The 15,743-nt window shown below is 37.8% G+C and overlaps 1 protein-coding gene across 1 annotated transcript in view; it reads right to left on the reverse strand.

The window, feature by feature from the left end:
• myo15a (myosin XVA) overlaps nucleotides 1–15,743 on the reverse strand; it is a 54,122-nt gene that overhangs the window by 6,350 nt on the left and 32,029 nt on the right. The window contains exons 42-58 of the mRNA XM_015388627.1: nucleotides 12,731–12,848; nucleotides 12,501–12,616; nucleotides 12,341–12,400; nucleotides 11,001–11,076; nucleotides 10,769–10,884; nucleotides 10,542–10,660; nucleotides 8,876–9,017; nucleotides 7,491–7,602; nucleotides 7,268–7,342; nucleotides 6,316–6,518; nucleotides 6,111–6,235; nucleotides 5,919–5,982; nucleotides 4,521–4,593; nucleotides 4,185–4,258; nucleotides 3,984–4,066; nucleotides 3,768–3,898; nucleotides 1,976–2,070 (exon numbers count right to left, since the gene is read on the reverse strand). Of these exons, the coding sequence (XP_015244113.1) occupies nucleotides 1,976–2,070; nucleotides 3,768–3,898; nucleotides 3,984–4,066; nucleotides 4,185–4,258; nucleotides 4,521–4,593; nucleotides 5,919–5,982; nucleotides 6,111–6,235; nucleotides 6,316–6,518; nucleotides 7,268–7,342; nucleotides 7,491–7,602; nucleotides 8,876–9,017; nucleotides 10,542–10,660; nucleotides 10,769–10,884; nucleotides 11,001–11,076; nucleotides 12,341–12,400; nucleotides 12,501–12,616; nucleotides 12,731–12,848 (1,782 nt within the window). The remainder of the gene's footprint in view (nucleotides 1–1,975; nucleotides 2,071–3,767; nucleotides 3,899–3,983; nucleotides 4,067–4,184; nucleotides 4,259–4,520; nucleotides 4,594–5,918; nucleotides 5,983–6,110; nucleotides 6,236–6,315; nucleotides 6,519–7,267; nucleotides 7,343–7,490; nucleotides 7,603–8,875; nucleotides 9,018–10,541; nucleotides 10,661–10,768; nucleotides 10,885–11,000; nucleotides 11,077–12,340; nucleotides 12,401–12,500; nucleotides 12,617–12,730; nucleotides 12,849–15,743) is intronic.

Raw genomic sequence — 15,743 nt, forward strand, 5'->3', positions numbered from 1 at the left:
CCAATAAATCTAGTTCAAACAAACATGATCTACACCTGAAAAAATCTGTTGTTTTTTTTTATATAATAAAATCAAGTAGCAGTTTTATTTGCTTGTTAGCTGATCCTTAACCTTTGTTTTTCTTTGACTGAATATATTCCTTATATGCCAAAAACGATGAAAAAAAGCATCTGGTTTCTAGATGCTTTGTAGTGGAAGAAATTATTATCATCATTTTAATAAATAATTATAATTGCTTTTACCAATTGAATTAAAAAGTATAGGGGTGCATTGAAATTCAACCTTTTTATAACATAAAGTGTAAAATTTTGCATTCAGAATTCATCTCATTAGCAAATAGATTTCTATTTTTCTAGAATTTAATCTCAGTTTAACTACAAGTTTTAGAAGTTAAGTAGTTATCAGCAAGTTAAAAGGACAGTAGTTAGTGATAAGCATCTTAGGTGCACGTCAGTGGGGGAAAGCTGTGGACAAGTTTAACCAGGGTTTGCTGGCTTAAAGAAAGTAAATTGTCCCTTTCAGGATCCACATTTTGGATTGTTCATAAATGTTATTAAAGTCTCTCTTAACCTGCTTCTTGTCCGGCTGCAAAATGCATCCCTCTAATTAGTTGCACCTGGTTCTAATGCCTCTCATCAACCCTTGCCAAAGTTACAATCCTCTCTTTTTCTTTATATGAGCACCAAAATCTCTTTTCAGTCAAAGCCTGTTTCTGCAGTGTGAGTTCTATTGTTTCTGGTTTCTTAAGTCCCGGGGTTTCTTTGCACTGTTCCAGTGAGTTAATTTCCTTGGTTTATTCATGTCTTTTATGTTTTAAATCTCATCTGCTTTTGCTGCTTACCTCTGTGCATTTGGGTCCAACAACAAGATGAAACATGATAATCCTAAGCTTTAAATATTGCATGACAAATTATTCAGTCCATCCATTAAGAATCAAAACAGTGTAAAGCAAATAAGCAATGATATATGCCATATTCTTCCACCTAAACTGGCAGGCTGGGCGAGTGGGGGGGTTGTAATTAGAGAAGCAGCAAAAAAACGAAACTAAAAATCAATAATAACTCTGAAGCTGGAAAAATCTATACGAGAACCTTTGGACAGGACATCTATTAGTTATGCAGGTCACAAATCTGTCTTTGGAAGAGAGATGCAGGAGAAAAACTAATGTAAAAACGAACATATCAAGCAATGTTTACACCCACCCACCCATCCACTAAACATGCCAAGGCACAGCAAAAGGGTTGTAAGAGAGTGCTGTGCTCAGATGATAGCAAAACCGAACTGTCTGGCCTTTGCGTTTAAAATAGTATTTGCGGCAAAAGACAATAGATCACATGGAACGTGATATCTCAGCTAAAAATAGTAATGTAAGTGTGATACTATGGAGATCTATTTTTTTAATTTCTAAGGGATGAAAGGGGGGGGGGGGATAGGAATCAATTAGAAGAGAAGTAAACTAAGAAAAGGAACAATCTCCATGCAGTAACTGGGTGGGAATACACCTCCCAGCAGGCATTGAATCTAAACATACAGCCAGATCTATACTGGAATGGTTGGGATCCAAGTACAGTAATGTTTACAGTCAAAAGATTCTTTCTTTTGCAGGGAGACATACTCCCAAAAACCTTCTGCTAAAACTGGAGTAAAGATGGTCAGCAAACGAAATATATTACTTATTTCCACTTCAGAGGTATGATGTAATACTTTGTGTTGTGTTATCCCCACAAAAAAACAAAACATTATGGTAGAAATTACACAAAATGTTAATTTATAGGGAAAGTTCAGATAGTATGAATATATTTTACAAGTTTCTATAGTATTATAGAATCAACCTTGGTTGCACCAAAAATATCAATATATGACGAATAACACATTGTTATAGATAGATAGATAGATAGATAGATAGATAGATAGATAGATAGATAGATAGATAGATAGATAGATAGATAGTGTAGGAAAAAAAACAACAACTAACCAGTATAGCCTTGATCTCCATGTTGTTGGGATACTGAACACGTCCACCATATTGGAATGTTTTCTTCAGATTTTCCTGACAAGCCTTGGCAATACCTATCAAATCAGAACAGATTGCAACAAATACAACCCTATGAACATCCCAAAATTACTGACAAATGACTGGTGAATAAGGCATTAATTGGAAGTGTTTACGGCCTATTAACACCCTTTCTGGTCTAGTAGCAGATTTGGAAAAACACATTTCAGATGGAAGACAGAAATATCCCTGTTGAGTCAAAGTTCAGACAAGATTTTTTTTCTGCAGTTTTCACAGGCCTCCATCTAGAAGGCATCCAACACAGGTAACACATCAGTTTAACATCTACACTAAATACCTATCCTTATACTTATTTTATAAATGGGAAGTTTTTGCACCTGTACCATCGGTTTCTGTCTTACTGCAAAGAGAAAAAGCAATGCAGACTTTTCTCATCTTATTTGTGCATGACATGAGTCTGCAAGTTAAAAGCTGTGTTAAACAGAATATTGCTCACCAAATAGCCTACTGTTAGGCATAATAATTTCCATTGGGTGTTTTGGGTGCATGAAAGCCGCCACTGCACTGCTTGCATCCTACTCAACAAGCTCTGATGCACTTTTTCTTTGTGTCACACTGACAGTGTTGAGACCACTGGTACCATGAGGTTGAGCATTCACATGAGGTTTCCCAGAAATACTCTCCTGTAAGTATTTTTTTTACATGGAGTGAATCAGATAGTGAACGATAATCTGCTTATTGAAATGTTTAATTGATTTTGTATGTCCAATTCTACCTACTTGCTATATGGACTGTGTGTTTCTAGAAGAACCTATATGGGGTTGAACCTTTATTTGGCGGGCTTACCTTGCGATTAGTAGAGTTAGCTTTGTATTTTCCCCAAAGGGGATGTGTTTTACTTTTTAAATGTGTCTCTCTCTGTCTCACTTCTGAGATTCTCTTCAAATTGCCACATAGATCCAACCAAAATGGATAAGCTTTTACCGTGGTTGGAATCACAAAACACGGTTGCAGAGAACTGAGTGTGGTCTGACCAGCCCCTTTGTATTTTAATGAAATATTATTGCTACAATTTGATAGCATTCGATTTTCTATTGAATCAGACACTAGATTGTGTCCAGTGTTTGGCCTTAACTCTGAGAATATAGTCAGAAAGAAACATTAGCCCAAATTCACATCCTTTGTCTGTTGATCACTGGACTGAATATATGGAAGCTTTATGAGAGCCTAAAGCTTCATTTTTGAATTTAAGATGTTTTTCTTTTTTTTCCATCAGAGTTCATCTCTAAGTATAATACCATGGTTTTTTCTTCCATTATGTGACAAACATATTTTTCTTTTTTTTAGTCTAAAAAAGACTAATTTTTCCTAGCTCTCAACCAACATGTGCAATTTGGAGGAGTGTGTTTCTCCCCAGTGTTGCATCTCTATTTGCATCGTACTATGTTAATTAGCATGGTGATTGTAAATCTCTGAATTCATTTATGTGGCTTGGCAAGATTGTTTTCATTGCAGCCAGAGCAGTAGCAGAACAATCTGTGTACAGTAGTCATGCAGCACCAACTCTGACTCTGGTATTCTGTCTGATGATAATGTACCACCACAATCTCAAAGTAAAGTTCTCATGCTCCATGGCCGTTACAGGGAATCCACTGTATCCTTTTTGCTCATAGATGTTCTGATAGATTTTTAAAGTTGTGTTGCAGCATTGATCTGGAGTAATGGAGCCATTTTCAATCGGTCGATTGCATACCTTGGTATGGCATCCCAGGGCTGTCACAGGCATCCTGCAAAAACCTCAGCAAGAATGGTTTCATTACATCAGAGCAGCGATGAAAAGCTGTTAGGATATACAGCAGCCTCCATCCTCTCTGGCAACTATCCCTGAACAAAACAAACATGACTACATATTAACAGCCATCCAAAAACCTAAACACTGACAGTAACTTGTGAGTACAGGAAGTCTTACTGTTTTGAACTGGTGTTGTTAGTGACCTGCTTCATCACTTGGCAATAGGCTTCATCCCTTATCAGTCCATGATCGCTACTTAACTAAAGTTATGAAAGCATTGATTAATTTACACAAAACTATGCAAAGAGGCTCAATAAACACACCGAGAATTAGAGTTTATATATACAAAATAAATAAAAAATAACTCCTTCTGGGTACCGTTAGTATAGTAGCCACAAGGTCCTGCTCAGTTTGGCCTTTCATTGGAAAGTCTCCCATAAACTTCAAAATAGCTGGGGAAAAAAGAGTACATAGAATAAGTATATTTACAAAGCATATTTCAAGAAAAACAATGCCTGGCAGTAGCACTGGGAATGATTTATAGGGAGATTTTGATAACACGTGTAATGTAACAGTTATGAAAACAGGATAAAACTAAAGAATGAATAATTATCTTAAGTTCAGGACAAGATATAAGGGGGTATTTTTCTAAAACTATAAAACAAAAAAAGACTTAAGGATATTATTGTGTTCATTTTTGTTCACTTCTCTTACCTATAGAGATATCAGCAGCCACTCTGTTCATCCCACTGTCAGAGAAGTCAATCAGTGACTCATAGAGTGGAGACTAAAAAGAAAAACAAAAGTAATGTATCTGCTGCTTTCAAGATTAAAACAAAAAATTGATAGCAATGCATCAATCAGTCTTTTGTCTGATTCAGAATTAGCCTCACTGTGACAGCCTGCTGTCACACTCTGAAGCAGTGTGGTAACTTTTACATTTTCAAAATGAGTTGCACATTTCATATATTTTCATTAGCCTGATTTTAAGTTAGCTTTTTGCAGTGCACATATTTAGTTAACTTTCTCAGGTTGTTGTTTTTGGTGTTTTTTTTTTTTTTTTTTTTTTTTTTTTTTTTTTTTTTTTTTTTTTTTTTTTTTTTTTTCTCTTTTGGGGGTTTGTCAAGATGCAATTGATTAATTAATTTTTTCTTTGAGTTGCCAGTTTCCTTGGGATCTGCTGGTGGAGGGCTGCAATGAGCTCCAGCTTTCCTCAATTGGTTGTTGCAGGCTAATCAGTGGGTCAAACCATTTGTAATGGGAAGGGAAATTTGTTTATCATTTGTTTAAATATTCTTAGTTTGGGTAATTTTGTTGATTAGTTAAATTTAAAATGTATTTAGTGTCTTGCCAGTATTTATCTGTTTAATTAAGTTTATTTGTTTATTAGTTTGTTAGTCAGTTATCCCCCTTATGTGTCAACAGTGGTCTGATCAGCCACTATTCAAGTTTCCCTCATGTCCTGTTTTGTTAGGTCAGTTTGTGCTTGAGTTCTTTATGTTAAAGCCTGAATTGAATTCTGTTTTGTTGACCTCTGTTTTTGGGCCCAGTTTATCATTTTTTGAACATTTTGGGAATAAATTAAAACTTTATTTTTTGAAAACATTTCTATGGTTTTCTGGCTGGTTTGTGCAAATCTCTCACACTCACATTTCCACTTCCAGCATGTTCCATAATGGACCAAAGTTTAAAGCTCAAGGATAAAACAGAGCAACTTTGCTGTGATCTATTTAGCCTTCCTGTTATCTGCTGAAAACCTTGCACTCTCTCGTTTTTTTACAGCCTAATGTCTGAACAAGTCAGAAAACTTTTCTACACCTATGTGCTTCCCCTGAATTTATCATAAAACACCAATATGACAACTGTGAATTGATAACTGAGACTATATGGTGCGTTCTCTGATCATAAAAATATCAGATTTTGTGTTTCTACCTGGCCCTGGAAAATCAATATGACTTTAGAGATGGGGTTATTTTTATTTTAGTATTTATTTCTATTTTTCTCAACTTTTGAGCATTAAAGAAGATAGTTTTCTTCTAATTTGTCAATGATGAGATAATAGCACAAAGCTTTAACATGATTGAGAGTTTGAACCCTGACCCCATGTATCACCTTGGAGAATTTGATCATATCGGCGGGGTCCCTGGCCTCCTTCCCCTTTTTGGCTTTCTGATCACTGTGAGAGATAAAAAAAAAACAAACAAACAAACAAAAAAAACAACAGTTGGTCTACTTATCCGAATCCAAACTTATAGACTCTATTATCATTTTGGCTGCACATGCGTCTGTGTTAATATGGCTGACCTCCTGTTCCTCTGAGCTTCCCTGAAGTACTTCTTGGCAAACTCAGTCATTAAATACTGATTGCTGTGCAAAGGCAGGTCATCCATTTCGGCACTCCAGCTATCCCCATATTTTTCGTTTACAACCTAACACATGGAAATTCAAAAGTTATGTTTTTGCACTGAGATGTGGTAGTATAATCTGAAGATATAATCCAAGTCTGCACCTCCGTGGAAAGCTCAAGTTCATGAGCAGCTACAGCTGATCCCATCGCCACAGCAACAGCGGCCGATGCCGCAACCCGTCCGTGCCTGTCCCGAGGTTCTACACGCTCAGCAGGCAGAAACAGGAAGTCGGGAGCAGCCACAGGATGGACGTAATCACCAGGAAACATTCCCGACCTTCCAAAAACAGCTCCGAACCGCCAACCTGTTTACACATAAACATATAACTGGAATCAGAATTCATCAGAATCATCAGAATTTAGATTAAAATCTTTTGATCATGATGGACCATTAGTCTTTAGAGCAAGTCATGATACAATAACATTTAACCAATGCACATGTCAGTGAATGCCACAGTGTCAAGTCTGTGGCATTTAGGGAGTTGTGGCCTTGTGGTTAGAGCATTGCACTTAGGTCTCAGTAGTTCTGAGTTCAAGTCCCACACAGTCCCACAGACTGCCACTCTGGGTCCCTGAGCAAGACCCTTAACCCCACCCTGCTCCCCAGGTGCCACACAATGGCAGCCTACTTCTCCCCAAGGGGATGGTTTAAATGAAGAGAGTGAATTTCGTTGCTCTGTTCTTCTATCAGTGGAATGACAATAAAAAGTAATAAAAAAAAAAGTTGGAAAATCCCCAAACAAAGGTTGTTAAAAAAACAAAAGGATACAAAGTGTTGAGAGGGCTACTGTAGATGGTAAGCAATTAATATATTAATTAAATATACATTTTAAATCCCACCCTTAAAGATAAAAAAAAAAACAACACATTACTAAAATACATAAAAACAGTGTTTCCATAAGGGGTTAAAAAAATCAAGGATCTCAATCATGTGTCATACTAACAAATGCCCAGTCAAATGCCCAGTCAAAATGAATTGTTGAATAAGTCATTCATTAAATACTCAAACAAAACAAAAACTATAAATAAATAAATAAAGCCCTTCCATACCCACCAAAGTCTGGCGTGTCCTTCTTCAGCTCTTCCAGAAGCATGACGGTTTTTCTCACAATGCAGCCATACTTTTTGCCTGCACAAACAGACCCCCCCACACACAGTGGTTTGATGTGGCTTGTATGATGCTGCATTAATTATAGATAGTGGCTCAAAAAAGCAGAGAACAGATGTATTGAAACCAGACTTAACAATTTTTCAATTTACTTCTATGTATTACTCACCAGAATCCAGCCCATCCATGTGCTGCAGCCTGATGATGTCTCCTTTGTGAAAGCTGAGGTGATTCCTGTTCTCAGTGATGTAATTCCTCACTGCTACCACATACTCTGAGTCCTGAGGAAGACCACCTTATTTAACTCTTCATCTCACATTTGAAGCTTCCAGCCTGGTGCTGGATTATATCACGTTATGATGCCTTACAAAGGTGAACTAGGGCCTTCAAAATTGTCTGATTTTGTCATTCTAGAATCAAAATCTTCAGTGTTATTTTTTATTGGGATATTCTAATAGATCAGCAACAGGTAAGGCATGGATTTGAAGTTGATTTACAAATGGAAATTTGGTAAATGTTGTAAGCATTGGTATTTAGGCCTCCTGGGTAAAAATTTTGGTCTCTCTGCAGTTTTTATAGACTAACTTTTTTTCCATTTTAATATTTCAGCAAACTTAATCTCAGTGAGCCTAAGTGGAAAGTTTCAGAGGAAAACCATGTCCAATTTATGCCACAGACTCCATTTGGATTTAGATCTGTACTTTGACTGGGCTGTTGTAACACAGCAATATGCTTTAGTTTAAAGCGCCATCCGAACTACAGCATGCCCACACTATGATGATGCCACCCTCAAAAGTAGGGGTTTGCCACATACGTTAAACTATGTGATATGTCCTGGAAGCTCATGTTGTTGCTGGTTTACAATTGGTCCATACCCCTACTAAAAAAAAAAACACCAACCCATTTCAAAGACTGCTTCATCACAACCTGAACTTTATGTAAATACATGCCACACATGTACACACTTTATGTTTTCTTGTTTCTGCAACTTTTGAGATTCTTTTAAGAATGCTTGTTATTCACTGTTCTATGAGTGTGATGTGTCTGTTTATTAAATGTGCATTTAGAGTCAGAGTCTCAGCAACATTTAATTTAGACGACACAATGATGATACTCTTCATTGATTGAATGTTGATACTCTTTCACTGGTTTTGATGATCGATTAAGCAGAGCTCTTTGTGATGCTGGGATATAGTTGGTTAAAATCTCCAAGCATTCCTTGATTATGAATGGATTTTATCTAGAGCTATCAGATAGTATTGTCAGAATAAAAATATACTGCAGACTTTCAACAACATCAAATCTCCTAAAAAATAATCAGGCTGTTTTTCAGGTTGTTACCCGACTTGCAAACATTGACAATTTCTGCCGCCACTCAAAGACTGATCTGCTCCTTGATGGATCTGACCCATTGCTTACCTGAGATGTTATATTAAAAACATTTAGGCAATAAAAAACTTTCCATCTGAAGTATTGATAATAGAGTAAATAAACAGGACAGTGACTCAAAAGACAGAATTGCAGAAAAGCCAGTAAATAAAATATGTTTCTGACCTTCTTAATCTCTGTGAGGAAGTAGTCGATCATATGTTTGACCTGCGGCGCTTTGGCAGAGAACAGTATCAGCTTTTCATTGGTCAGGTTGAACTCCAACATGTTCTTTGATGGGATAGACACAAACAGGATGTCCGAGTAGCTGCACGGGCAGTCAAAGGTCAAAGCAGGAAGTCAGCTTCAAGTCAAAGTTCAAAGCAAGTATAGATTCTGGTCAAGGGCTGTAATATTTTATTATTTAAGGAAGTTTCCTAACTGAGAAAATATGTTGGAAATATCTAAAGCATGCCAAAAGTACACTCATTATTTTATCTGTATAAAATAAATCTAGTTTAACCCAGACAGTGAAAGAATTTGATTATACACTGTGTGGTTATTGAAGCAAATATATAATGGGTAAGCCTTTAGATAAAAACTAATTATACATTTCTGTAGCATTTTAGTGTGGAAGTAGCATCCAGGAGATGCTGATTAAATGCATTATCAGCAACCGAGATCCTTTCTATAAAAGTTGAAGAGTTGTCTGCTTCTAGGTCTGGAATATACATGTAAACAAGAAGAAAATACTTAAGGACTGCCCTAAAAGCAGCAAAAGTAGGAACACTGTTAATTATTCTGTTTAAAAGACAGACTGTACTTAAAATCCATGGTGATAGATCTAGTTTAGTTTCATTTGTCATTTTCATTTTCACGTGTCTTACACTGTTCAGCCTTTTAGGTTACCTTTATGCTTTACAAATGCTGTGTAATACAAAATAATACAGCAGCAGGACTCAATTTTGCAAAGTTGCATCTCATTGAAAAAAAAAAGACCTCTGCAGCAGTGTCCTTTGGTCAGATTTGACCAAAGTAGAGAGAATAGACCATAAAGCAAGTTTTCTACAAGCAAACAATAAAAAAATAAATAAATAACTGTCAATCATGATTTTAGCACAACAAGGATTTAGAGACTGGGGAACCTCGCTATTTTGATACCGCCATGAACTCTGCTGTATACCAGAGACATCTGTGTTTAAAATTGAATCTTAACAGTCCAGCAGCTGATCCTGACCCGAAAAGCTCCCTGCCAACAACAGAGCAACCTTCTATGAAAAAAAAGAACAAAAAGAGCTTGTGGTTAAAAAAGCAATCTACTACCATAAAACGAATGAAGTCATACAGAAAACCAAGCTGTTGCTGCTGAAGAAGTTCTTGTTCATGGTGTTACATCAAAGATGCTTAGCAGCACACAGCTTCTCAATGCTTTTTTATATAGTTGGTAACTAACAACACTGCTGAATCTGGTTCATGTTTATGAACATTTAAAGATTATATCTAAATAATCTTTTTAATAAGCATTTTCATTATTTACTGATAAGGAAAGTCCTAGAATTTAAAATCGGGTGTTCTTTTTTTCATGAGGAATGTGTTCAACGACTTTCCCCCAGTTGTCCTTCAAGACAGAAAAAAAAACATTTTTTTCTGACCTGTACTGCTTTCCTACAGCAGCTATCGGTCAAAGGGAGCAGAGATCACTGTGATGCAACTGCAAAGACTGTGATTTACCAGCAGTGCAAGATGCTCCAAGGGAGGATAATCTCAGATTAGATGTGGTTTCATTTTCAATGCAGTAGCTGTTTCTTCAAAAACGTAACCAAACTATCACAAGCCAACAAGTTGGGTTCACCTGTAAGGCCTCAGCACTCTGAAGTAGTCTGAAGCAGTGGAGCTGCTCTTCACCAGCTTCAGCAGTTTGATGCCGGTATGCGACACAGACAGGACCTGCACCCCCGTTCCCACGCTGCCCTGAAGAACACACACAAGCAGCACACATATCCACCACAGGCTTATATTACAAACAACTGGCATTCATACAGGCCTAAAGGAGAAGGAAAGCAGTTTTGGGAAACTCACAGAGGCGGGAAAGAGGCGGGAGAAGTAGATCTCCCAGGAGTCTTTTGCCATGTTTACCACTCTTTTCTTCACACTATCATCATTCGTTCCTGAGGCCTGATCCACTTTGTTCTGGGCTGTTATAAAGAAAATGTACCTATCAACTCTTTTAGGTGGCAACCCGGGTATAGATGTGCATTTCCTCCACAACACAACATTTTGATGTTTAACAATTTATTTATTTATTTTTTACCAAAAAGGTCTTTCATCTTCTGCCTTTCTTCCTGAGTGATGCGGACGCAAGCCTCGGAGAAAGTATCGTGTAAAACCTTCAAAAAACAGGCGCAGACAAGAGCATATAGAATAGATAAAAAAATAGAAGTTCAACTTTATTGTTCTCACAATGGAGAAATGAACTCTCTGCATTTAACCCTATATATATATATATATATATAACATATATATATTATTATATATATATATATTATATATATACAATTTTCCTCCAGGATGGCCTTGCAACTAACTCCATCCATCTTCCTCTCACCTCACTCAGATCAGCTCTTCTTTCCATTTTCCATGCAGCGTTTATTGTTGAATATGGGCATGAAGAAATGAGGTGGAGCCTTGTGTGCAAACTTTAAGGTACAGGTGTGATTTATAAAGGAAAATTGATTGGCTTTGTGGGTGATCATGGTTTTACATATCAGGATTCTTTTTTAGCTGCACAACTTCTTCAGGTATTTGGGCAATGTTTTATTTAGGTTCCCAGATCTGATCCTTGATGGGTGCCTGTTCTTTAATGCTCTCTGACAAACCAGAGTTTTTCACAGAACAGGTGTACTGTACTTACACAGAATAAATTGTAAAACAAAATGACTCTATTTATAAAATAGGATAGGATTCTTCAGTGAGTTGGTAGCACTAAGAATAAAAAGGGCTGGATACCAGTGGCAGCTGCTGGTCTCTGAAACAGTGGAGGCTCATTGGTGGTAATTAAATCCAAACCGTACATATTGCATTGACAAACGTACATAAAATCCATCACTACAATGGTTGAAAATAGCTGCTGGGAAGCACCCTGAAATAATAAACGCCAGAAACCACAGCAATAGTTCAGCACAAGATGACTGTTCAAGACAAATATTTTACTAATAGTTTTACCAAATATAAAGGGGATTTTCTGCCACTAGCATAGCATACAATAGTTCAACAATTCTAAAAATTGTAACCATGCATCATTTCTTTTCATTTCATAATTATGCTTTAGCAACATTTCAAGGAGCAGTTATTTCTGCAAGAGAGTTGTTGCAAGATTAAGCAGAAACTTGTACTCTTTTAATATTTAATATAAAAAGTGTAATACAGCACAGTTAAAAATGCACTTTGCCTTCATCTAAAGCAAATTCTAATCCATCTAACAACTGTCTGCAAGCGTTTATCCTTGGAGGGGAAGAAGGCTGGTGCTTATTCTCCAGCTGTAATACATAATTTTAATTTAAAATCAATGATATATATATATATATATATATATATATAAGAATTTGTAAACTGAACAAAAAAGTCTGATGTAAATGGGTATCTTTGACCAACCTGCTTGAAAATAAGGTCCAGGGTCAATGGATTATTTAGGTTCTCCTTTGGGTAGAAAACCTGTATTGGAGCATAATAAAATCAGGAATTCATCATAAAAAAAAAAAACATTAAAACAGAATTCTAATGAATTGTAATGAGAAAAAGGTCTCAGACCCACCTCTTTCCTCAAGAAGAGTTTCCAGGGGACATTAGAATAGGTGTAATATTCATCGCTGGTCCTACTGTGAAGCTGAGTCTGAATATTTTCCTCTTCTACTGGTAAATCTCTAGAGACTGAAGAACCACACTTATTAAATCTAGCCAGAGCTACTCTTCACATACATGTCGAATTATGCCAGAGTAAGAGCTATTTACTTTAATGCTCATTAATTGATCTGATAATCTCACCTGGAGGATGGGTTGGGGTCATGATGGAGCTGGGTGCTGGCTCTGCAGGTCGAGACTTGGCTAATTTAATAGCTTTAACTCCTTCATCTTCCTTGAGTTGGGAGGGCTTCTTCTGTGACTGAGAATCAGGCAAATGAGTGGAATTTAATTTCTTTGTGTTTTAGATATTGGGTATTTAAACATTGGTGGCTGGCTAGCTCAACTAGTAAGTCAGCCATCCTGCAAACAGGAGGCCTGGGTTCGCCAGTGCCAGTACCAAAGCACTTTGCTTGGTACTGGCACTTGGGTGCTTAGGCAAGACCCTTCATGCTAATGCCTGCTTTGGGGAGTGGTGGCCTAGTGGTTAGGGTGTTGCGCTTGGAAACCTCAGGTTCTGAGTTCAAGCCCCACTGCCACAGACTGCCACTCTAGGTCCATGAGGAAAGACCCTAGACTGCTCCCCAGGCATCGCACAATGGAAGCCCACTGCTCCCCAAGGGGATGGGTTAAAGTTAGATACCCGGTAGTTCATTTCGTTGCTCTGTACTTTCTACAGTGTAACAATCTGCCAAATCTTTCATTCCCGGGTGGATCATCTCAATAAGTGGTCCTCCTAATTGTCAATCATTCTGGTGACATGTTTACGTAAGGTCATCCTACGTGCTCACCCAGTTAGCTATCTATTTCTGCGCTTGTGTGGCGTACATTTGTGGTAAGCTACAGTTTTAAAAGTGGAGAGGGCGGGTCATTACAAAAAATTGGCGAAAATCCCCTACTATACCTTTAATGAGGTTTCTGTGTAGAGCAGGATTCATCAGTTCCAGTACTCAATGTATGGTGTCCTGCACCTTTTAGATTTCTCTCCGGCTGAATTCAAATTCAGGGACTGCGTCTTCAGAAGGCCAGATTCATAGGCCAATTACCTCATAGCGTGGCGTTTAGGTCAGTTCGGATTACAGAACTCCTCATTTTACTCGCAGCCAACAAATGCATCCTTCTTTTTGCCCGTTTTGTAGGACGGGTCCGGTGTATCCTACGTAGCCTTGGATATCCCATGATTCATTGGGAAACCAAGTAAGCCGGCTGCTCCAATCTCAGAGGAAAAAGGTACTTGGCGCCGTACAGTGGTGAATATTGGAAGTACAGTTTAATATAATACAAGTATGTGAATAGTTTTGTCTGAAATGAATTAAAATTGTTTTTTTAATGGTTATTGAGTCAGATATGTGGCGGGTAATGTTTGATTTATTGAAAAGTTTTTATGTGTTACTGTCGAAATTGGTTTGGCTGTAATTTAAGGACAGATTTCTAACATATATGCAATGTGGGGACTATAAGGCTGATATGATTTTTATTTTTAATTGCTATTTTGCACAATTTGGTATTTTTGGTATAAGTATTTTTTGTTGTTGACTATAAGAGATTTTGCAGATATATTTTTTATACGTACATTGTTTAGATTTGCTTATATCTTTTATATATTTGTTCATACTCCTGGCAGTTGTCACCATTATTCCATCCTTTATTCTCATTAGTGTAGTCCTCTTTCACTTTACAATAAAAAAAAACGAAAAAAAAAATAATTTTAAAGTTTGGTATTCATTATTTTCCTGCTTTTTGTGGTATCAGCTGTGGAAGGCTAGACCTGTTTGAATCTACAGCAAAAACTCTTTCGGCCTCCTTATTTTCATGGACTTCAAAGGATCCAGTCCAGGTAGACCGCTTCCTTGGAAGACGCAGCCCATAAATTCTAATTTAGCCTCTGCTTCAACACAACTTCTTCTTCTTCTATTCGTTTAATGGAAGATTGCAACCTTGACTTTTACGTGCATACTGCCACCTACTATACCGGAGTTTGTAGCTTGAGCCATATCAATGTGATGATTTTCAAAACAACTGATTGAGATGATCAGGTCATAAGTATGACTCTGGAGAACCTGACTGTACATTGAGGCAGTACGTGGCTGTCAGTCAGAGGTGGCAGTCTGCAGTACCGGCCCCCCCCAGGGCACCATCCTGTTCCTCTTCATCCTTTACACCTCAGACTTCACCTACAACACAGACAGCTGCAATCTCCAGAAGTTCTCAGATTACTCGACCATTGTAGGCTGTGTTTCTGAGGGGAACGAGCTGAAGTATCGATTGATCATCATGAACTTTGTGGACTGGTGTGAGAAAAACCACCCATGTCTTAACACTGAGACCAAAGAGATGGTGATTGACTTCAGGAGAAGACCCCCACCTCACTCCCCTGTGGACATCCAAGGACAAACATAGAAACTGTGTGGAGAGTTTCAAATACCTGGGTGTTCATGTCAATAATAAACTGGACTGGACTCATAAAACCGATGCCCTGTATGGAAAGGGCCAGAACCGCCTCCACCTCCTGAGGAGGCTGAGGTCCTTTGGAGTAAGCAAGCCCCTGCTTAAAACTTTCTATGACTCCATGGTGGCATCAGCCCTTGTCTATGAAGTTGTCTGCTGGGCCCCTGGCAGCACAGAGCGGGTCAGAAAGAGACTCAACAAACTAGTAAGAAAGGCCTTCTGTCCTAGGCTGCACTCTAGACTCGGTGGAGGAAGAGGTTGAGGGGAGGGTGCTGTCCAAGCTTACATCCATCATGGACAACACCTTCCACCCTCTGCACCAGTCTGTAGAGGAACTAAGCAGCTCCTTTAGTGAAAGACTTTTAGACCCTGTTAGTAAAAAGGAATGCTACCGCAGGTCATTCATCCCTGCTGCCACCAGACTCTACAATGCAAAACTCCAATGGCAATAACTTGTGCAACGTATAATGTGCAATTTACCATTTGATACCCTGTCCAATAACTGTTCTCTATACTTGACACCCAGTGCAATAACTATATATATAAATATCACTCCATATAAATACCAATGCAAACACCCTGTGCAAAACGCTGTATAGTGATACTACTACTAAAAAAAAGCTGTCATATGTGGACACACTGTATATACTGTATATATCCCATGCTCTTCTTCTTTTACTATTTGAGCTGATGTAACAAGTACATTTAT

The sequence above is a fragment of the Cyprinodon variegatus genome, unplaced genomic scaffold, assembly GCF_000732505.1.
Source record: "Cyprinodon variegatus isolate N-32 unplaced genomic scaffold, C_variegatus-1.0 Scaffold431, whole genome shotgun sequence".
NCBI classification, from domain to species: Eukaryota; Metazoa; Chordata; class Actinopteri; order Cyprinodontiformes; family Cyprinodontidae; genus Cyprinodon; species Cyprinodon variegatus.